This window comes from Lytechinus pictus, unplaced genomic scaffold (genome assembly GCF_037042905.1).
Source record: "Lytechinus pictus isolate F3 Inbred unplaced genomic scaffold, Lp3.0 scaffold_20, whole genome shotgun sequence".
Taxonomy (NCBI): domain Eukaryota; kingdom Metazoa; phylum Echinodermata; class Echinoidea; order Temnopleuroida; family Toxopneustidae; genus Lytechinus; species Lytechinus pictus.
The window spans coordinates 740,671-765,328 of NW_026974141.1; the positions used below are offsets into that span (position 1 = coordinate 740,671).

The 24,658-nt window shown below is 36.5% G+C and overlaps 1 protein-coding gene across 1 annotated transcript; it reads left to right on the plus strand.

Moving 5' to 3' along the window:
- The first annotated feature begins 3,672 nt into the window (after positions 1 to 3,672).
- Positions 3,673 to 24,658, plus strand: LOC135157790 (sialidase-3-like). The gene is made up of 5 exons (XM_064114678.1): positions 3,673 to 3,899; positions 4,517 to 4,606; positions 6,552 to 6,727; positions 15,963 to 16,154; positions 20,353 to 24,658. Exons 1-5 carry the CDS (start codon positions 3,674 to 3,676, stop codon positions 20,695 to 20,697), a joined length of 1,029 nt encoding a protein of 342 aa, XP_063970748.1. The 5' UTR covers position 3,673; the 3' UTR covers positions 20,698 to 24,658.

Below are 24,658 nucleotides of genomic sequence, written 5' to 3' on the forward strand. Positions count from 1 at the left end.
TATTATTATCATCATCCTCTGTTAAAAAATGGCCCTAGGTTTGACAGAAAGGTCAAAGGTGTTTTTCTTTAAATACTTGCAACAAAGATAAACCATGCATCTTTGAACTCTCCCCAGTCTCTCATCTTGCTGAGGTCTATAGAGACTGGCAAACTCTACTGAAATAAACATAAACCTTTATGTATGTCATCCTCTAAGATTCATACCCTCATCATTGTTGTCCCACCCATAGGGAATCATGTCGTCACTCCTCACTTTCAGGGCACTACTTGAAGCTGATTACCATTCTGTTATCATCGCGACATTTTGAGAGAGTTAATACCCTGTCTCATGTAGCGATCTTCTCTTCTCTTTGATCGAGAGCAAAGCAAACACACTCGTCGATCGGAGAGCAACATTAATATACTTCAGTCAAATAAACTTTCAATTCATTAATCATTTTTAGAAATGTAACTTAGACCAAAGTACCTCCGTAACTTCTTTTATAAATGTTTTTGACTTGTTGTAGACTCCTTGAAGATTGGTAAAAGCTAAGTTCAGAATATATTGTCATTGATGTTATTCATTTTTTTATCAAAGAAAATTATTCAATATTCTCTTGGTATAGTTATAAATTTTATTTTTCTTAAGAAGCCACTGTTTTTTAACCTCTGGAGGCTCAGATGCTTTTCAAATAAAACAAGTATTTCAACATTTAAATAAATATTTGACTAAGTGAAATTAAAGAAATATCAAGATATTGTTTTATCATGCCTTACTAAACATATTATATAGAACTTCAACAGAAGTGTGAAACTTCAAAAAAATACATGGACTTGCCCTTCTTTGAAAGAATATAATTGCATTAAATAGAATTTATTGCTGTCACATACAACTTCTTGTCACTCCTTATTTATTTATTTATTCATTCATTTATTTATTTATTTATTTATTCATTCATTCATTTATTTATTCATTTATTCATTAATTAATTCATTTATTATTTCTTCATTTATTTATTTATTTATCTATTTTTATTTGTTTATTTATATTTATGTATTGTTTGTTTATTTATTTTTTATGTATTTATATATTCTATTTAATAGTTTATTACTTACAAATTAATTTGTTTAGTTCTCTATTTATTTTTATTTCATTTATATTGATTTATTTATCTGTTTATTCATTGATTGATTCATTTATTTCATCAATTTCATTCATTTTACTCATTTATGTTCTAAACCCAACTTTTCTGCTTTCCATGATGATTATCTTCAGTACATCAACTTTGACTAATATTTACGTCACTGTTTTTATGTGGAGAATATCACTGGAGCACCGTTCCATCCATCTTTACTCATCGCATCTTCATGAATTGAATTATCCCCCGAACCGCGTGACTCGGCTAACTAACGTAATATCATTACGCCATTGATCGACCCCTAAGCATCATCGAGATAACAAGAAAATTAATTCAGTTCGACAAGGGCTCCCCCTTAAAAATTATCTAGGTATATAGTCACTTAGATACCCCCTGAGTACTTAGCCCTAATTTCTGGGCTAATTCCCACATTGCTGGTATTGACTTTTGAGCATTAAAAGTCAATAACTATGCGTAGTGGGAATTAGGAGTGTATTGGGTTATGCATATATGGAGAGTCAGGGAAAGATGTGGGGAGAGAGGGATAGAGGAGGGGGAAGTGGAGAGTCGAGATGAGAACAGGAGCAAATGAGAGAGAGAGAGAGATAAAGGGAAAGAGACAGAGGAAGGAAGAACGAAGCAGTGAGAGAGAGAAAAAAACGAAGATACATGTAGAGGGGGAAAAAGATATTGCATGAGATTAAAATACAGAAAAGAACAAATGAGAAAGAATATAAAAATAATACTTGTATAAATGGGGAGTCTACTGCTAAGATGGAGTAAAAGGAGAGGGAGGAGATGGCAATGATGATGGTGATGTTAAAAGTAAACATGTATATTAAGTAAAAATGATTGTCAATGATAGAAAAGAAATTTACATAAACTGAACAAATGCAATTGATAATGACCTAGGCTATCAATTTTCAATGTATCATCTACTTGTATTCCGATACAGTAATTATTGTATAAAACTGTTTCATTTCATTTATTTCCTTTAAAAACATAAGTAAAGCAAACACATACAATTTTTTTTAAATCAGAAGGGCCCCAAAGAAAAGCATAGCTTGCAAGTATAATGGGACCCTGTACGGAATAAACAAATAGAAAATGTTTAACTAAAAAGTGTAATGTAATAAATTAAAAATGAAAAACGTACCTTATAAATACACAAGCACACTATCACTGTATTTTACTATCAATGGATTCGGGGGGGGGGGGGGTGTTTCGTGAATGGACTTGTCAGATAAAGCATCACTTTATTCTACAGTTACCATAGCAACAGTACTTCTCTGCCAATCAAAATCAAGGAAAGTTGTCAGATCTGACAACATGTCAGACCAAAATGTTGATTAAACGTTCCCCAGATGTCAGTTTTTACAGTGGAATACATCTAGTATTTTTTTTGATATTATTTCATGAACATTCACAAATGTACAAAGTATATCTGAATAAGAACTACATGTACATGTGACAGTGTGATGAAATATCAACAAATCTGTCTATTAAAGGAGAATGAAACCCTTGAAACCAGCTGAATCAAAAATCAAAGAAACATATTGTTGAAAGTTTGAGGAAGATTCAATGAATAATAAGAAAGTTATGAGCATTTGAATATTGAGATCACTAATGCCATGTAGATCCTCCCATTGGCAATGCGACCAAGATCTGTGATGTCACACACGCACAACTCCTTCATTACCTTAGTACTTATTTCACTTATATTCTCACTTTTATAGAGTCTATCACAAGGTGAGGTGTTCTCTTTATGAGAGGACAAGTACAGAGGTTTCACAACATTATATCATTGATGAATCGTTTGTCATATGATTAGAATGAGCAAAAAGAGATGTTTTGGGGTATATTTTTAGTGTCCAAAAGGGGAGAGTTGTTCATCTGTGACATCATAGATCTTGGTCGCATTGCCAATGGGAGGATCTCCATAGCATTAGTGATCTCAACATTCAAATGCTCATAACTCTTCTATTACTAGTCCTATTTTACTCAAACTTTTGTTGATCTTATTCTTTGATTTTTCTGCTTTCACAAAAGCTAACTTGCTCCAAGAGTTTCATTCTCCTTTGATGTCTTTGAAACTGAGGGGCATGCGAAAAATGTATTAGCTCATAACCCAGCAACATTTTTGGGTGATGTACACTTGTTTCTGTTTTGGAATAAATCATATGCAGTACTTATCATTTACGAAAACTTGAAAGAGGCTTTTAAGACATATGTTAATATTATCTCTGGTCGTGGTCTAGTGGTTATTACCCTAGTCTTTCAATCTGAGAGACGTGGGTTCGATTCCCAACCATGGCATGTTTTCCTTCAGCAAGAAATTTACCTATTTTGTGCTGCACTCAACCCAGGTGAGGTGAATGGGTACCAGGAAGAAAGAAATTCCTCGAAATCTTGAGCTCCTATAGGCAGCACCGCTAAAGCTAATAACATTATTGTAGTGCACAATTGAGTACACAAATATGAAATTGTAACAGTACATACATATAGAAATTGCAGGATATGAATGTACTAGTGTTAATTATTGTTACCAGGGCGATGAACCCCGTACCAATCGTGGATGAGGACATAGACACCATTATCCTGGTCTTCATTACATTCCCAATAGAACTATCTGAGGCAGATCTTATCAGGGGTGACAAATACCAACAGAACCTCTACGTAACAAAGAGTGTAGATGATGGACGGACATGGTCAGAACCTTTGGATATTACAAGTCAAACCCTTGGTAGAATGGATCCAGAACCACTCATATATGCATCAGGTTGGTTGGTATGATGAAGATGAGCAGGATGATGATGATGGTGAAGATGATGATGATGATGATGTTGATGATGTTGATGATGGTGATGATAACGGTGATGATGATGGTGGTGGTGATGGTGATAATATTGATGATGATGATGGTGATGGTGATGGTGATGATGGTATTGGTGAATGATGATATTGGTGAATGATGATGATGAAATTGATGATGATGATGATGGTGATGATGATGATGATGGTATTGGTGAATGGTGATAATAATGGTGCTGATGATAATGATGATAGTGGTGGTGGTGGTGATGATGATGATAGTGGTGGTGGTGGTGATGATGATGATAGTGGTGGTGGTGGTGATGATGATGATAGTGGTGGTGGTGGTGGTGGTGATGATGATAGTGGTGGTGGTGGTGGTGGTGATGATGATGATGATGTTGATGATGATGTTGATGATTATGGTGATCATGGTGATCATGATGATGGTAATGATTATGACAAACTTGTGTATAATTTGGTACAGTGTTAAGGCGGGACCTACCATTTTCAGTAGGGGTGCTTACACTGTACATGTAGATGAGAGTTGATCAACTTAATGGTGTATTTTGTAATTATTTGTAGGTCCAGGACATGGTTTACAGCTGAAATCCGGAAGACTCATTGTTCCTGGTAACATTCATTGGAAAGAGAAACCGCAGCCAGGCGCCACAGGTTGGTCCTTTTATAATCAGTATTATTCTTCAAATTGGCAATATTTTTTTTCTTTCATGGTTGTATTCATCATCACTATAGTTTAATGCATAATTGAATAAAGACTGATATTAAAATAAAACATTATTTTTAGAAGTTTGAACACAAGTTACTTTGCCTATAAAGTTAAATCTTTTGCGAAAAAATATAAAAATCTGTTTGACTCTGGAAAAATTTCGAGTTTGTATAATTTTGTCTAAAAATAAAATGCTTGAACTTGCCCAAATATTTGACTGATGGAAGGTTTACTTATAATTAACCTGTATTAGTGAATACATCTGTTAAAGATGAATACAGACTATTATTATAATCAGTGGTTTTAGACGTTTTTAAATATTTATTTTCCTGTGAAAAAAATCCCACAGATTTTTATGATTATGAAAAATATTTGTGGAACCTATAATTATAATATTCATTCTGCAGAGTGCCTGAGCCATTCTTATTAGGTGGTTTCAAACCGCCTCGATCACAAGAATCCCCGTTAAATTACGAGAACATTTTTAGGCTAAAAAAATACCCATTAATTATTCCTGCATTCAGACCGCCCCGAAACATACACTTCGGGATAAATTCCTGAAGTTAGGAGCATGCGCAGTATGGTCTAATAAGCAGGCAAGGCGCGAGATTAAAAACTACTAGCCCAGCAGCCACCCACGGCGCCGCACCCAACGACACGCTGGGCTAAAAGTTCCCGTAATTTGCTTTCACATCGCCAAAATACCTGCGACCTTGGAAAAATCCCCGCGAAAGTTCTCGTAATTTCGCCAAGTACCTACTATTTAGCGGGTATTTTCTTTCGGGGAAATTACGCGTAGTTTGCTTTCACATTACCAAAATACCTGGTATTTTCTGATCGGGTAAATTTCCCGATCAGAGAATACCTGGAACTGACGAACTTCGAGGCGGTCTGAAACCACCTATTGTTACCTTAACTGTAACTGGCAACTTTGCATTGGTTTTTCAATGATTTAGTGATTTTCCTCTCATTAAAATATTTTCAACGTTGACCAAAAGATACCAATGTTAAAACAAATGTTTATAGTATCCATACCCTTTCAGGAACTTTTGTTAAAAATACTTTAGCCAAAGTACTAAGTATGTTTGATTCGACCCCAAAATATTATGTGTTGAGTGTAATCTTCACTTGAAACGTTATCATCTTTGTTAGATATGAAAATATTTCATCTCTTGGTATTTTATGCATAAAACAATGATTATTTATAATACTTTAATTCAATTGAGTCAGTTAGGAACACTATGACATGTACAGTAATCTATGGGTGGATGGTGGAGGAGGAGGAATGAATCTACCTCCCCCCCCTTGTCTTTGAATGATAGTATACAAATAGATAATATGCATGAGTGCTATGGTGCGAGATTTCGCATGAGGTGAAAGAAAGATGCTCTATTCAACGAGGCGTTAGCCGAGTTGAGCATCTTTCTTTCACCAAATGCGAAATCTCGCACCATTGCACAAATAAGAATATTCGCTATTTGTGTTGTACAACGCCTCGGAATTTAGCGAAAATATGAAAAAACAAAAGTTTTTCCCTGTAGTAATCTATGAAAAGGGAGAAAAAATATTGAAAGCGAAAAGCAAAATCGCACAAGCGCACATGACCTTGGGCAGCATTGCGCATTTAGCCAGTAGGCTTATACGCGTATTGCACCTTCATTATTACCGAGCGCAATGAATTAAATCGTATTGTGACGTCACCTCCTAAAGCCGTGCAACGGTACATTTTGGACGGTACGTTTTGGATTGTATGTCTTGTGTGCAACGGTACGAATGTTTGATGTTCAGCCTCCCATTTGCTCGCGTACAACAAGCTATAAAGTAGGCGTTGTACAATATGAAATATTGTCCTGTATGACTTATTTACTGTTCATTGTTTTTGTTTTCCAGGTTGGTTATCGGAGTTGAAGTGGTCAATATTGGAGTTCTTTGATAGTTTTCATGGTAGTAGGAATTGTTCTATTGTCCTCTTCAGTGATGACGGTGGTGATACCTGGCAGGTTGGAGGGAAGATACCACCAGCCAAAGATGAATATGGGGTCGATATACCAGCTAATGAATGCCAGGTAAGTTTACCTGAGATTTGTTTCATGTAAAGGCCACCGCACACCTTACGACCCGACTGGTCGGCGACTGGCTTGCGACTGAGAGAGGGGAGATGAATCGCAAGGTAGTCATAAGCCACGACACCGCACACCTTGCGATCCGATTTGCGACTCACGCATGCGCTTTTTGCTTTTTGGCATAACAACAAAGAGAATGCGTTTACTACTGCGTATGCGCATTGTTTATCATATACGCGTCGTGCAACTCTGCTGTCTGATTGGCTGGAATTTGGATTGAGCTTGCGATCCAGTCATAAGGATTCGACATGTCAAATCCTTCCGATTTTCCTTGCGACTTGTCTCTGACCGGTCTGCGACTCTGAAGCTGACATGCGCTGTGACGTCACATCTCCCCTCACCCAGTCGCAAGCCAGTCGGCGACTGGTCGGGTCGTAAGGTGTGCGGTGGCCTTAATATACCGATTGGCATGATTTGCGCTTATGACTGTCCCCTTGTAATTATTTTATCATAAAATATCATTGTTGATTCATTATATATTGTATGTTCATTTGCTGCATGGAAATAAAATAGTTATTCAATCAATCAATTAATCAACCAATCAATCAATTTGAGCTGGGCGGTATTTGTTTAACTTTGATAATAAATGATTGGTATATATAACAGATATTGACTGCTCGTTTCTTCGGGCTGTAGTAAAATCTATTACCTCTCAATGGTCCCGAGACTACGAGCTACTATCGCCTTCATTACCAGTCGATATCTGTAGATATTGATTGCCTTTCCTGTCATTTTTAGGTTGATTGAGGCAGTATCACTATGTCAGTGATCAGGCTAGATGCCTGGTACTATTCGTTAGACCCTGCCTGTTCACATAATACGGGAAATATCTGTTTTGGTTCCATATTCCATGAGGCAAGAGGCCGAACGGAATATGGGCCCAGGGCCCCAGTGCATAAAAGTAACTTTGCCATCCAATGGTAACTACATTTAGCATGAAATCCTTGATTTTGATTGGCTGATGAGCATTAACTTGTTAGTTAAATACCATTGTAAGGCAAAGTTACCATAATAGTAACTATTTCGTAAGAACAAGCAGGGCGTCACGATTTTATCTCTTTAAGTATATCCTTATGTTATTGCAAAATAGGGGAAATCAATAGAATAGAACAAAAAAAAATTTGCAAAACCCTGCATGTTGAGAATGATTTTTGAAAGGAAGTCATTCATGACATCGCAGTAAAAACAATGCGCATTTGGCCACTAAAATTAATGCACAAATACATGTAGTAGTGCGCAGCGCGATGCATGAATAATATGCCTGTAATACGGCCTCATATTACTTGGTTGAAATCAGCACTGGGCATGCGCGTAACAATGAAAACAACATTACAACAACAGCTAAACACCAAATAGGTGATACGGCTCATATTACCGGTTTGATCGTTTTGACCGAGTAAAATACGTGAATACGGGTTTGTCTCACAATCAAATCGACCAATCAGATTACAGAATTCATGAGAAATATGGTCCAGTAAGAGATAAAATCTTAATAATACACTGTATTCAGGACGTTTTGCTTTAATACTATTTATAATTGTAATAACAAAAATGATAAATATTTCTAATCGTGCACACTTCTGATGAATCATCAGTCAAACTGTTACATATACAAAAACCAAAATATGGGGCATAATCATAAACATCATAAACATAATATAACAAAAATATTAGTCTACTATGCGTGGAATGTTTTAAGACTGTCTTTAGACTGTTCATACTTAATTTTAAGCTACATACTTGTATTGCCATTGAGGTTGAAGTATTAGCTTTATGAAATTTGTAAATTTTACAGGTGCATCATCTTTTCCCATCCATGACCTACATTATGTTGACCCTGGCTTCCTCGTTTCAATCTTCCAACATTTTCTAGAAAAGTTTGTAAAGGCAGTATTATTAGAACAGTTCAATTTCTCTTTTACAAATCCCTCAGTCTTCTTCATTGTAGGTGTCATTTATTGGCGGCTTCACAGTGTTATACTTCACTCATTAAAGCTAAAGTACAGTAGTTGCAGTAAAACACTAATTTCGTGAGAAAGTCTGTAAAACCAAGGTTAAGTATGACTATATCATCGTGGATCTAGATCTGGTACAGTTACATAAACTGAACTTTGTGAAATCATAAAATCTAAGCTGAAATACGATCACACTGAAGATCGCCAACACAGATAGGCACATGTGGGACAGTGTATTATTATTGCTGGAATAAAGACCCGACGGACGTGACCGAATCCGCGCTTATTTTGCTTATTTCTCAGCAATTACACAATTTCTTCCAGAATCCTTTGGCACATATTTTTTATTCATACAAACAGACACTTGGGTGGTCATTATATTAGATTCTGTAAAAAGTCATTTTGAGATCGTTACCAGAACTGGAATTTACCTTTAATGTGAGATACTATCTGCCTTTGTCTGTTAGAATGCCACATTACCATTAGAGACCAAGATCAATAGGGAGTTCAACTATTGCAAGCCATCAATTACAGACTTAGCTCTTATATATCAGTGCATTATCTAGTAGCCTATTCAAGGCAAATTACTATATATGTAATATCCTGGCCTTAGCTCCAGCTGCTTAACGGCGCTTGGTGCATTCAAGGAATTAATCCTGCCGAGTACACATCCACCTCACCTGGGTAAAGTGTGGCAGTGTTGATCAATTTCTTGCTGAGGTAAATGATGCCATGGCTGGGATTCAAACCCATAGCCCTCTGTTAATACAAAGGCGTGTGTCAGAACCACGAGACATCCATTCAGCATTCTAGGAGCTGAACTGCTCATGCAGTCATTAGTGAACGGACTGTTACAGTATGAAATGTTGTAAAAAAAATAAATCCAAAATGGGATTTGTCCAAAGACATGAATACTGGAATATTGCTTGCATTGAGGCTGCCCCGTGGCCATGGTTGTATTCATGAGGTAAACTGAACCCAGCTAAACAAAAACTGCACTTCTTTGAACATATCATGAAATAAAATGCAAGAATGCTTTAGGATTCAGTGCAGTTTGCACATGTACCTGTGTAAAGTATGCTTTTTGACAGACAGTATTTTTCATTCATAAAAAAAAATTTAACCTTAAAGTTACAGGAGAATGAAACCCTTGAAACCAGCTGAATCCATATCAAAGAGAAAAATCAAAGAAACATATTGTTGAAAGTTTGAGGAAGATTGAATGAATAATAAGAAAGTTATGAGCATTTGAATATTGAGATCACTAATGCCATGTAGATCCTCTCATTGGCAATGCGACCAAGATCTGTGATGTCACACATGTACAACTCCCTCATTACATTTTCAGTGTCCAAAAGGGGAGAGTTGTCCAGTTTTGGACACTGAAAATATACCCCAAAACATCTCTTTTTGCTCATTCTAATCATATGACAAACGATTCATCAATGATATAATGTTGTGAAACCTCTGTACTTGTCCTCTCATAAAGAGAACACCTCACCTTGTGATAGGCTCTATAAAAGTGAGAATATAAGTGAAATAAGTACTAAAGTAATGAGGGAGTTGTACGTGTGTGACATCACAGATCTTGGTCGCATTGCCAATGGGTGGATCTACATGGCATTAGTGATCTCAATATTCAAATGCTCATAACTTTCTTATTATTTATTCAATCTTCCTCAAACTTTCAACAATATGTTTCTTTGATTTTTCTCTTTTATATGGATTCAGCTGGGTTCAAGGGTTTCATTCTCCTTTAAATATACATTTTTGGTAATTACATTAATTTGCTCTGAGGTACCTTGAGCATTTAATTAGCATGGAAAGAATGGTATAGAAATCTTATGTAGTATTTTTTTTTAAATTATAGAATCTATATTATACCCCATAGATAAATGGTAAATGCAAATGTGACATGAATTGCTTGCCATAGGTAACTGCAATATCCACCTCCCCCAGTCTCTTTGACTCATGGCTATAAACACTATTCCATAACACATTGTAATAAAAGCTATTTCCCTCTCTGTTTGAAGTAAAGCCATAAATGCTATTGATTTCTCTTCTGCAGAAGCCATCTGTTTCAAATTGATTAGCGATTGTGGCGACCTTGGCTTAATTTAACTCCTGACATACATTGTAAATTGATTTGGGAGAGTAAAGTGAATATGAGGGTAACTTAAATGAATGTGTATTGTAAATTGGGTTATCTTGAATCATAGCTTGACTTTTTGATAGCTTTGAGTGTGGTTTATATGCAATAACGTTTTTTTTTTTTTTTTTTTTTTAGATTTTTTATTTTTCAAATTTGTTTTTACATGAAATCCTTTGCCCAAGAACATTCTCATGTAGTTTTTACTGCTTTTTAAAGTCGAATGATAAAACTATCATGCAGACTCACCTTGAGAAATCACTTTGGATTTCTTTGCTGTGCAAGAGCTTGTAACCCGAACGGTGCGCCTCGGACTTCAGTGGTGACTTAGCGACCCTTGGCTATTTTCAGATTTTTTATTCAGAGGGGAATATCATGCCTGCCATCTGCTAGTAATATGAAATGACCAACACACCATAATGAAACTATTTGTACAGCCGAGAAGATAAATGAACTTCATTTTTCTATCGACATGTCTCGCTCTCAATAGCCATTTTGTTTGTATTGTGTGGTTATTAATTCTATTTGTCAAGATCCTGTCCAGCCAAGTCAATATTCTAGTTCTGTCCCCCCCCCCCCCCCCCGCACGCAGCCAAATGGTATTTATGAGATGATTTATTAGTTTCACGGTCAATTCTTCACCTCAATACTCATTGCCTGATATTATTGATTTGTTCACTGAATCCCATTATGAGCTTTAAAAAGCAATAGTGTGTTTACTGTCATTGAAAGTGCTCCTGAAGCTGACAGAATATTCACTATTGCCAATTTGAGGATGAAATATAATTTTAATATCTGAGGGAGGGGTGCAGACGTCATCTTTCCTTGTATTTAATTGGACATTTTCCAGTTTTGAACGTGGGGTATGAGATGTACATAATTGCCAATTTGTCATGACCTGTATTTTGATTTGTGACATAAACGAGCAGCTGCCCCATATGTTAAATGCATAAAATATCTATTTTTCACTTCATGAGGACTACAAATTTCCTTCTTTCAGGAGCTGGTATGAATTAATTTGTCTGTTGATATACTGATGGTTCAATAATTTAACCCATTTTCATTTTTTGAGAAAAAAGCATCTCATTTACTTTTTAATTCATTTTGAAAATCTTTAATGGATTTTCCTCAAACCTTCACTTATATTTCACAGTAATACACTTTCACAGTGCTTGACCTCTGAAACTTTCAAACAATACCTTAAAACGTTTCTCTTCAATTCTTCTTATTTTCCTTTATAATTTCCTAAAAAGCGCCTCGAGCACTCTACAGAGTGGATTTGGCGCGACACAAGTCTAATTATTATTATCATATTTTTGTCTTGCTTGCATAGCAGAGCGAGACTATAGGCGCCGCTTTTCCAACAGCAGCATTCGTCAACGGTGAACTCTTAACCAAGGTCAAGTTTTTGAAATGTCATCATAAATTAGAAACTATTTGGACCTAGTTCATAAAACTTAGACCTACATGTAGGTGTAATGATGTATCACTGAACATACTGCCTGAGTTTCTGGTCACATGACCAAGGTCAAATGTCGTCAGGGTCAAGGAGCTTTGGTCATGTTGGGGGTAATTGCAGAATTGCTGTCATAACCTTGAAAAGTAATGGATCTAGTCCATAAAACTTTGACATAAGAGTAATCAAGTATCACTGAACATCCTGTGCGAATTTCAGGTCACATGACCAAGGTCAAAGGTCAATGAACTTTGGCCTTAATGGGGATATCTGTTGAATTACCATCATAACTTCAAAAGTTTATGGATGTGATTCATGAAACTTGGACATAAGAGTAATCGAGTATCATGGTAAATGATTATAGTGTTTTATTTATTATCATATGAATGGTGTTGTTTTGTGAATAATTATTCAATAGCACTTCTGCTACATAGAATCGCATAATGCAGGCAAGGCTGCCAGAGGCGTTCAACTTGTTTATTTTTTTCTGCAATTTTATAGTAGCAGAATTATTTTTGTCAAGGGTAACTTCCCCTTTAACAGGGAAAAATAGAAACGAGAAATATTCAACATTATTATCACCATCATCATCACCATCTTCATCACTATCACTATCATCAATATTACCATCATCCTCATTATCATCATCATCATCACCATCTTCATCATGATCATCACCATCATGACCATCACCATCATCATTATCATCATTATCATCATCTTCTCCATTATCATTTTTATGAAGTCTGCACAAATTGAATTTACTATTTATCAAGTAATGCTAAATGCAATAAAAAAAAGGCTGTTATATTACTCCATTACTCCAACAGAGTTGATATTGATGACATTCTACTCTACTGGGATATCCATAAATAACTACATGTGCATGCTAAATTCAATATCCATAAACATAGACCTTAGGAAGCAGAGCTACCATCAATCATGATTTAATATCCTAACTGACATACATCTAGCAATATATCATCTACAATACCTGGATAATTTATTATTTGATAGAAATTGACTATTAGAAGCTATCAGTAATAGGTTGTCATGATTGGAAATAATTCATTTTGTAATTCCTTCCAATACCAGTTCTGTTATAAATGAAAATATATTCTTGAGTTACATGCACATATTTTCTATGCTTATTTGTTATTATATCAATTAATCAGAGATACATGTACATGTAAATAAAAAAATAAACAATTTTTAAACCTCAATGTGGCATTGATAGATACTGCATAAAGCAAGGTTCTATATACAGACATTTTCACCATTTTGGACATTTCTACCATATTAGCACCCACTAAATATTATGTTTAATACTCCAATATACTGAAAGGCATTATTTTATCCTAAAATCTTGCCTCATATCATGCTTGTGATCCTTTGGATAAAAATAAGAGCAAATTATCTGGGACTAGTTATTTAAATAGTTTCTAAAACTGAATTCACCCTTCTTCAGACGAGTGTATGAATTTCATGTTTCATCCAATACATGTATTTAGTCTTTAATTCTATTGGAGTCAATGGATTGAAAAAAATAAAGTTGTAGCTCTGAAAGTCTTGTGTGAAAAGGTTTTATGCCTGTCATGCATCAGTCCTCAATGCAAGAACGCTCTTCATTTCAAATGCATTCTATTGTAAAGTATGCTAGAGTGAATGAAATAGAAATAACTTTGTCGATTTCTCACAGGACAATATCACATGTCAATATCTATTATTCATATTTATTGGGGATATAATTATGATGCACCTGCTGCTACCTGTCTATGAAAGTAGCAAGAGATATCATCAATCAAGTACTTGGTATCTAATGTAGAGCAAACAATGAAGGATATTAGGGTGACTTTTGGGGTTAATGAAACAAAGTATTGGGGTTGGTTTGAGGTTTAAGGTAATGTTAAGTTGCATGTTTTTGGGTGAGGAGTTATGTTAATTGCTCTATAAAAAGTGTCGTAGGTTAATTGATTTGTTATAGATGTACGATGTTTGCTTTATGTGTGAGGTGCATGATTTATGGTAAACTGATAATGTAAGTTTAGGAACATTGGTGAGCATTAAATCCTCAACTACTCAAATCTGGCTAGATTCCTATCCCATAGTGCAACATTCTAAGCCGTGTAGTTTCGTAATATCAGCCAACTTTAATGATAACTCATTATGCAATTCATTATTAAAACAATAATTTTTTTCCCCAAGCAGTACAATCAGTACTTTTCATGTAAAAAAAATGTTCTAGTTTTACTATACAAATAATTCAATTGGCTAATTCTATTCTCTATATTATTAATAATTATCTTAATGTGGATACATCCGGGGGATACCCATATTTTAAGACTTTGTCAGTAAGAGACCTAGCTTGTACAGTGCTGATCTGTTCCCTTTAAGATCTAATTTTTCTTTTGATTGATGCCCTGATTTCTTCTTAGCTACCAAGGTGTGACTTAATAAGATGTATCTTAATATAGCAATACATTAACCTTATAATCAGGATGACGTACATCCATCATTCATTAAACTACATACATATATAAGGGTATTGATGACTCACTGTTCGTGTGGATGATATAAGATACTGAAGTCTGTACGCGATTTTTATGGGGGATGGGAGCGGGTCACTTTAATAAAAAAAATCTTTTGAGGATAAAAGCATTCAACCATGGAGGTAGAAAAGATCTATATTTTGACTTCACATGAATTTGACAGGCACACTGAAAGGAAATGGCTTTCAAGACCAAAATGGTAGACATTTGTGTATTCTGCGGGAGTAATTTTTCTGGGATGGGAGGGGGAGGGGGGATTGCCCGCACCCTGTAGCTCTGTATTGTTTTTGTTTGATAGAGAGTAGCAATGACATTACATGATCTTTACACGATCTAATTGTTTAATCACAGAATAAGCAAAACAAGTATTTTGTCAGGTTTTTGCACCCTGCCTGAATATTCTACTATGTATGGTGAAATTCTATTTACACGTATCCAGGCTGTTGATATACTTTTTTTTTGCAATTTTGATTTCCTCTTCACTAAATGCATATGCATCACCTGACAGTGAAAACCCACCTTTTATGTACAAACATGATGTCCACATTGAAATGCCCCACTCTCCCCTACCCCAGACAATGAAAACTGTTAAGTGTGTATCTAAGGAAATAACTTCAGTTTCATCTATAACTTTCATGTTTTGTTGGTACAAGTTTAAAAAAATATTAAAAAATATTTGCCTCTCTTTGATTCAAAGCAATTTTCTTTACTTTCAAAAATCTTTCCCCAAAATGATGATTTACTTAGGCAATTTATTTAAAGCAGTTATTTATTTGTTTATTTAAATTTATATAGGCATACCCCACCCCTTAATGTTGTAGTTATTGTGGTGATTTTTTGTTTTTCCTTTTTGTCGTTATCATGCAATGTATGTTTGATGTTATCGGGTTAGCTACATATAATGACAAGGCTTGTTCCTTTCTTGCTATCCCTGTCATACTAACTTTATTGGGGGGTTTTCGGAGGGGGTGAATTTGACTCTTTGTATATATTGTGTATTTCATGGATATTTATGAGTAAATAAATTGACATGATAATAAAAGTTTGTTTTATATTGTGTTTTCTCCAGGCCGCCGAGTTAGAGGAAGGTCATGTTTATATCAACAGCAGAACTTGTGATCCTCAGGCAACGCGTCAAGAGTCCTATAGCATCGATGGAGGGATCTCATTCACCATGGGTGAACTCTCAGATGACCTAGACGAACCTGGATATTTCCTTTCAAGATGGATACCTTCCATCAAGAACTTTGGAGGGTGTCAGGTATGTCATTAGTACTGATGGGTGTTTCGTAAAGCTGTTTGTAAGTTAAGAGCGGCTTTATGAATGACAGGCGAACCTTCCTTACGCACTAAATTATCACCAATGAACATTTAATGATGAATATCATTTACCACAAGATTTTCCAGTCAGGAGAATGAAACCCTTGAAACCAGCTGAATCCATATCAAAGAGAAAAATCAAAGAAACATATTGTTGAAAGTTTGAGGAAGATTGAATGAATAATAAGAAAGTTATGAGCATTTGAATATTGAGATCACTAATGCCATGTAGATCCTCCCATTGGCAATGCGACCAAGATCTGTGATGTCACAGACGTACAACTCCCTCATTACTTTAGTACTTATTTCACTTATATTCTCACTTTTATAGAGTATTTCACAAGGTGAGGTGTTCTCTTTATGAGAGGACAAGTACAGAGGTTTCACAACATTATATCATTGATGAATCGTTTGTCATATGATTAGAATGAGCAAAAAGAGATGTTTTGGGGTATATTTTCAGTGTCCAAAAGGGGAGAGTTGTTCATCTGTGACATCATAGATCTTGGTCGCATTGCCAATGGGAGGATCTCCATAGCATTAGTGATCTCGACATTCAAATGCTCATAACTCTTCTATTGCTAGTCCTATTTTACTCAAACTTTTGTTGATCTTATTCTTTGATTTTTCTGCTTTCACAAAAGCTAACTTGCTCCAAGAGTTTCATTCTCCTTTAATCATTAGATTTGAGCATACGATTAATCGCCAACCTTTGCGTTACGGTCCTCAGATTAGAGATTGAAAGAGGGAAACTGTCTTTCTCCAAGCTAACATAGAGGCTGTTCTCATTACGCTTTCTAAAACTAGTTTACTGGAAACCGATTCAGGAAACCACTTTGGAAGATCGCTTTGCTAGCGTTCCCACTTGATCACACGAAAGTGGTTTTCAAATTCACTTCACGTAAAGCGCTCTTGTTGCTATGGAAACGCTCTCAGTGGGGTGACACGTTTCGCGCGAAATTCGAAACCGCAGCATAGGCATTCTACACCTGTCCGATTGTCGTGTGGAGTAGCGCGCTAAAAATGTGCGAAGATCGCTTCCCGAAGAACGGTTGTGTCCTCACTTACGCTAAAACCAGTTTAACGAGGCAAAGCGATCTTGAAAACTACATCGCGAGGTGGTTTTCCAAACTGGTTTGGAAGATCGTTTCGACCATTCTCACTACGCGTTAAACTAGTTTCCACTAAACTAGTTTCCAGTAAACTAGTTTTAGGAACGTAGTGAACTGAGGAGATTAACACTGGGTTAGAGAATTTGGGTGACATCCCCCTACATTAGCTCTGAGCAAAGGAGCTTCCCTCTATTATTGTGGACTAGTATGTCATGGGCAGGGGAAAACTATTTTAGTAGAGTTTTCAAAACCAGGGTTCCAAAAAACAAAGGTCAGCAATTAATTGTACGCTTGATTTTCACAAGTGATTTAACATTGTAGTTACATGTAATGCAATCAATTGTAAACAAAGAATACGATGATTGCTATAAAGCTTCATGTTACCGGCCACAGGACCTGGAAGGTGGAGTATGACGGGCAGATTCCTATTAAGATAAGAATTGATCTACTCCAGATTAATCCTCTAGTCACGGAAATGAGCATCTGTGGATAGATTTGTTTAAATCTTAATCTTCTGACAGCTTTACCTTCCTTATCCTTCTGCAAGGGTATTGTTTTTCCCAATTCTGCCCCACTGCAAAAATTGCACGTTTCTCAATAGGTGGTTTCAGACCGCCTCGAAGTTCGTCAGTTCCAGGTATTCTCTGATCGGGAAATTTACCCCGATCAGAAAATACCAGGTATTTTGGTAATGTGAAAGCAAACTACGCGTAATTTCCCCGAAAGAAAATACCCGCTAAATAGTAGGTACTTGGCGAAATTACGAGAACTTTCGCGGGGATTTTTCCAAGGTCGCAGGTATTTTGGCAATGTGAAAGCAATTTACGGGAACTTTTAGCCCAGCGTGTCGTTGGGCGCGGGCGCCGTGGGTGGCTGCTGGGCTAGTGATTTTGAATCTCGCGCCTTGCCTGCTTATTAGATCATACTGCGCATGCTCCTAACTTCAGGAATTTATCCCGAAGGGTATGTTTCGGGGCGGTGTGAATGCAGGAATAATTAATGGGTATTTTTTAGCCTAAAAATGTTCTCGTAATTTAACAGGGATTCTTGTGATCGAGGCGGTTTGAAACCGCCTAATCTCTCTCTAAACAGAGGGGAATACATGTGCTTTACCCACTGCCTGACCATGTGAAGGAGACCAAACAAATGCAAAAGAGAAGTTTGATATATTGAATAGACCTTAGTTAATAGAACAAAACTAATTTGTAAAATGATAATTTCAAAAATACAGTCCGACCTCTCTTATCCGGACACGTTGGGACCAGCTCCAATACGGATAAGGGATTTATCCGGATCTGGGAGACCCAATATTAAATCCACGCAGCTGCTGCCTCAGCTCCCCAACGGCGGTAGCTACACGTTATCTATTGTAGTGGGCGCGCATACAGACCGTATTCACTGCAGTGTGAGTGCAAATTATAGGCGGTATTTTTACGGAAATGAAATCGCTCGATGGCCAAAATTGTTGGATAATTTACCTGCTAAAATGGTTGAGGTATACATCGAGCATACCTCGAAAGAAAGAACGACTCGATGAAACAAAGTTTTACAATTAGATCATCGCTGCAGGTATCGCAGCTTCGATTCGCAATGTCAGCCATTGTTATACCGACTGTAGGCTAGCGAGACATGTGTTGTTTTTTCCCGGGAAACAAAAAGAGAACGTGATGAAATGTTTGCGCTGCGCCCTGATTTACTGGAAAATTATCCTGCCTAAGTTCTTTTGGTGATTTGGGCGAGATATTTTCATGAAAAAAAATGTTGTATGTAGACTATATTGGAAAATATATGTAATTAAAGTGAGTTTGCGTATAGGATTGAAATCTCATTTCCTCACGTACTAGATTGAATTTTAAAAAGAAAATAAAAAAGTCTCGACAAGTGTGCATCCGGATAATAGATAGATCCGGATAAGGGGAGGTTAGATAAGAGAGGTCGGACTGTAGAGTAAAAACCATGTCTTTGGGAATGGAAGTAGTTTTTAGTATAAATTAATAAGCTTTTTCCTTTCCCACTCTTTGGGACAATTTCAATTCAATTCATTGTCCTCTGTCAACCTCTTCATATTTACAATGGTAGTTCAATTTACATATATACAACATATAACTTTTAACAATAACTTTATGAAATTAAAATCAAAAGAAACCAACTTAAAAGCAGAGCCTGTATATTAAAAGGCCCCCTTTTCTAAGAACACCATATACATTGTGGTAAAAATGAAATTAAAAAAAAAACCTCTCTTATCTAGACATGTTGGGACCAGCACCAATCCGGATAAGGGTTTTATCCGGATCAGGGAGACCCAATAGTAAATTCTCGCAGTCTATGGTTGCTACACGTAATCTATTATAGTGGGCGTACACAGACAGTATTCACTGCAGTGTCAGTGCAAATTACAGGTGTTTTTTATGGAAATGAAATCAATTGGTTAGCAAAACTCTTGGATAATTTACCTGCTGAAATGGTTGAGGTACATGTATACTAAGTACGGTACATCGAGCTTAACTCAAAGGAAAGAGAATGACTTGATGAAACTAAGTTTTAAAATTGGATCATTGCAGCGAGCAACGCAACTTCGCAAACCCAGCCATTGTTATGACTGTAGGCTCAAACATGATAGATGGCGCTGTCCGTATCGAGGCCTAGAGCTAGCTACCGTGACATACATTGATGTTTTTCCTTGAAAAAAAGGGAACGTGATAAAATAGTTGTGCTACGCCATGATTTACTGGAAATTGCCCTAAGTTCTTTTGGTGATAATGTGTAAGATATTTTTCATGAAAAAAATTTTTTTTGTAGGTAGACTATAATGGAAAATTGTATGTAATCAAAGTGAGTTTGCATAGGAATTTTGAGTTTAGATTGAAATCTCATTTCCCCACGTGCTAGCTAGATTGACAAAAAAATCTCGGCAAGTGTGTATCTGTATAATAGAGAGATCCGGATAAGGGGAGGCCGGATAAGAGAACTCGGACTGTAAAATAAATAAATGAATGAATATTGCTCTCTCTCTCTCTCTTGTTTTAGGCAAGTGTGATGAGCTTTGAACCCCCGGATCACATTCCCAAACTGGAAAGAGATGCCGAGCGTTGGATCATCTTCTCCAACCCCGCCAGTCGCAACACACGTGTCAACATGTCAGTGCGGTTTAGTCGCGATGCTTGCCAGACGTGGAGCCCACCACTCTCGTTGAATCCCGGTCCAAGCGCGTACTCCGATCTCACCTGTTACCGGGTGAAGGAGAGAGCGACAGGGAGGAATACCGTCAAGTTTGCTTGTCTCTATGAGTGTGGTAGTCTTCATCCCTACGAGAGAATCGCCTTTCAGACCTTCTCATTGGCGGAACTCACCGCTAACGCTCTGCATCCATAGCAACAGGGACACGCCCAGTCACCTACCCACCTAGCAACAAGCTCAGCTTGGTTTCTTAAACATTGAATGACTCGTTACCCAGAAAAATGACTTTTCAGAATTGTTGCCTACAGATCTACAGCAGATTAGTCACAGGAATCAAATAGGATGTTTTCATATTAGTTAGATTGTGGTCTCCCTCTTTGTTACATCTGGATCTTGGTAAAAGATTCTGAAATGTTTGGATTATCAGTGACCAGTAGCTAAAGCATACGCATTGAACTTATTAGAAATAGCCTCATACATGTATTTGGACATTTCCTGACTAATTTGCTCATGACCAATCAGAGAGTAATATTTTCAGAGCTTTTTGCCAGGACCCCTGCTTTTACATGGAATCCTCCTCTGCTAGAAGGGTATTCAAGGCTTACTAAAACCGGTAGCTTATAAGATCTGTCGGTGAAATTACTGACACAAATATTCTTGAAATGGTTCCTTGTATGTTAGTCCCAAATTAAGCAAATTCTTGCATTTCGGACATTAAATGCATTTTCAAAATAGTACTTTTAGGTGTATTTTTTCTTATAGCTAGTCATAATTCCATGTCTCATGGTCCAGAGGGTTGAAAATTTCCAGGGGCTTGGGGTGAGTTCGCACCTGAAATGCCCTACAGAACCCTAAAAGAAGAATTTGAGAGCCCCTTTCACATAGGGTCCAATGTAAACTTTTATACTATGTAGCCAAATTGGGCTGGTGACTTCAAAAGGTAGCCCCGGAAAAGATCAAAATTATAATTTTATTACCTGGGATGCTCAGTCAGTGTTGATAAGATAAATTTGAAAGAAATTATTATTATAAATGTTTTTGTAGGTGCTGGATGAATAAATAACAGTGCATAAAAGTCAACAAAACACTACAGGAAATAAAATATTGTTGATGATTGTGTCAAAGACCTTCATCGTTTAAAAGGTCTTTGGCAAGCACGTTAACAATATTTTGTTTCTTGTGTTGTTTAAAACCTATTTTTGTCTCGCCTGCATAGCAGAGCGAGACTATAGGCGCCGCTTTTCCGGCGGCGGCGGCGTCAACATCAAATCTTAACCTAAGGTTAAGTTTTTGAAATGACATCATAACTTAGAAAGTATATGGACCTAGTTCATGAAACTTAGACATAAGGTTAGTCAAGTATTAGTGAACATCCTGCCTGAGTTTCAGGTCACATGACCAAGGTCAAAGGTCATTTAGGGTCAATGAACTTAGACCATGTTGGGGGTATTTGTTGAACTACTATCATAACTTTGAAAATTTATGGATCTAGTCCATGAAACTTGGACATAAGGTTAATCAAGTATTAGTGAACATCCTGCCTGAGTTTCAGGTCACATGACCAAGGTCAAAGGTCATTTAGGGTCAATGAACTTTGGCCAAGTTGGGGGTATTTGTTGAATTACCATCATAACTTTGAAAATTTATGGATCTAGTTCATAAAACTTGGACATAAGAGTAATCAAGTATCACTGAACATCCTGTACGAGTTTCAGGTCACATGACCATGGTCAAAGGTCATTAAAGGTCAATGAACTTTGGCCGTGTTGGGGGTATTTGTTGAATTACCATCCTAACTCTGAAGTTTATGGATCTAGTTCATAAAACTTGGGATATAAGAGTAATCAAGCATCACTAAACATCCCCTGTGAGTTTCAGGTCACAAAACCAATCAAAGGTCAGTTAAGGTCAATAAACTTAGGCCAAGTTGGGGTAATTGTTGAAGTGCCATCATAACTTTGAAAGTTAATGGATAGAGTGAATGAAATGTAGACATGGGTGTAGTTGACAAGTCTTAAGTCTCTGTTCAAATGTCATTTATGGTCAATGAACGTGGTATTATGTCATTATATGAATGATGTTTTTGTGAACGATTATTTTATAGTAGTTTTCAAAGTTAGCACTGCTGCTATATTAAATTGCGTAATGCAGGCGAGACTGCTAGAGGCGTTCCACTTGTTAGTTAAAGCAAATCCCCAAAAGTGCATAAGTTCATAACACAATCTCAATTCATTAACATTATATGAGCGCATTTGCCCTAAATGGTTTTGGTGTGACGGATATGAAATCAAAATGTGTTTTTTGTTGTTGATAGATTTACTGATTTTACATCAAAATTTATTTTGATTCAGTGCCCAATCGAATTAAAGTGTCTTTGTATATTTGTAAAACCCCTTTTTAAGCGTGGATTGGGCTGAAAGTTTGAAGATATAATCTTTGTAGCTTTCTCATATCAAATTACTAATCAAGCATGTGCTCATATGCTAAATAGAAATAAAAATATTACTTAGAGGAGGCTCTAGATGCCAAATTTGAATATAATGGCTGAAAGAAAAACATTCAATGACCACTACACTTTTTTCATATTGAAATATTAGATTATGATTGAGTGTATTTCACATTATTGGTAGACCCTTTACTAAACAGGCTTTGAATTTGAAATATTCAGATTAAAGCACTTTCATACCTGAAATAACTACCCTATGTAAACAGATCATAACTATTTCATTTATTTATTGATGTATCTCATTTGGCATATGCTTATCTAGGTATTTCAAGAATTCTCCATAACTTTCTAAAAAAGAAACCCTGGGTAGCGATAACCTTCTTATGGTTAAATGTGCTGCAGTAGCATAATTTTATTAAGAAAAAAATTACAAAAGCAATAATTTACATTGTATATGTGACAATATGTATATTAGATCTGAATGTAGATGTTTAGCCAAAATATGCACTTTGGTACATTCCACTGATAGTGAAGTATTTTAATTGCATATATTTTAGAATAGAATTAAATGTTGATACAATGAACAGCAGGGGATGTCTCACAAAGATGAATTTTCTTTGCAATCAATCGCAAATATTTTGTTGCAATTTTACAGTTGATTGATCACTTTTAACTTTAGCATATCAGATTACACTCCTTGTTTCATGGAGCAGATTAGCAATCAACCGCAAATTTGCAATTAATTGCACAGCATATGCTTGATTTCGGGAAGGAAAATAGACTTGCAATTGATCGCAAGTTTCTTGCAACGCCCCATTATTAGAGTTAGAGTTGTACATAACTACCCAGTTGCATGTGGAATAATAGACAACACTGCATTGCTATAAAGAGAAGGCTACTGTGTATTAACAAAAAGACTACAAGGAGAAGATCGGACACTTCAGCGATTTTTTTAAATGGTCGATTAATGCTCATGGGGAACGGCGCCCACTGGCGTTGAGTAAGTAAACCATCGCACATCGGCACGCTGCTGTGTTGAAAACATATGGGGAAAATGAGAGAGGGGTCTTGGGAGAGGGCACAAGGGCGGCGCATGGGAATAAGTCCATATTTTATTACCCAGAAACCTCTAAAATATATTCATTTCTAATTTTAGATAAAAAAAATTGAAGAAAAAATATCTTAAAATGTATAAATCGTCTATTCCTCCACCCCTCCACCATTTCCCTCATATGGTTTGTACACAACCAAAAATGGCGATACGCGAAGGTTTACTTACTCAACGCTGTGGGGCGCTCTTCACTAGCATTTCATTGCACGCTCTATGTACTGTCCGATCTTCCCCTTGTAGTATCTTTGGTTTTAATCAATAAGATTGATAAGACTTCTCCATGACTGTTAGTTACACCTAACTCTTCGTGAAAAACCCCCAGGTTGTTGATTCAGAAGATAATTTTGAGCGTTGAGTGGAGCGTTGTGGCCCAGTGGATAAGTCTTCTGACTTTGAAACAGAGGGTCGTGGGTTCGAATCCCAGCCATGGCGTAATTTCCTTCAGCAAGAAATTTATCCACATTGTGCTGCACTAGACCCAGGTGAGGTGAATGGGTACCCGGCAGGAGTAATTCCTTGCATGCATGAGCGCTGAGAGGCAGCTTGAGCTAAAGCCGGGGTTATAATAATAATAACAACGCGCCTCGGAATAAAATATT

What these genes read in the sequence shown, in the direction of transcription:
- LOC135157790 (XM_064114678.1), top strand. Translation starts at nt 3,674, where the DNA reads ATGAACCCCGTACCAATCGTGGATGAGGACATAGACACCATTATCCTG. An exon ending in ACCGCAGCCAGGCGCCACAG is followed by an intron (nt 4,607 to 6,551) that starts GTTGGTCCTTTT and finishes TTTGTTTTCCAG; the next exon opens with GTTGGTTATCGGAGTTGAAG. An exon ending in TACCAGCTAATGAATGCCAG is followed by an intron (nt 6,728 to 15,962) that starts GTAAGTTTACCT and finishes TGTTTTCTCCAG; the next exon opens with GCCGCCGAGTTAGAGGAAGG.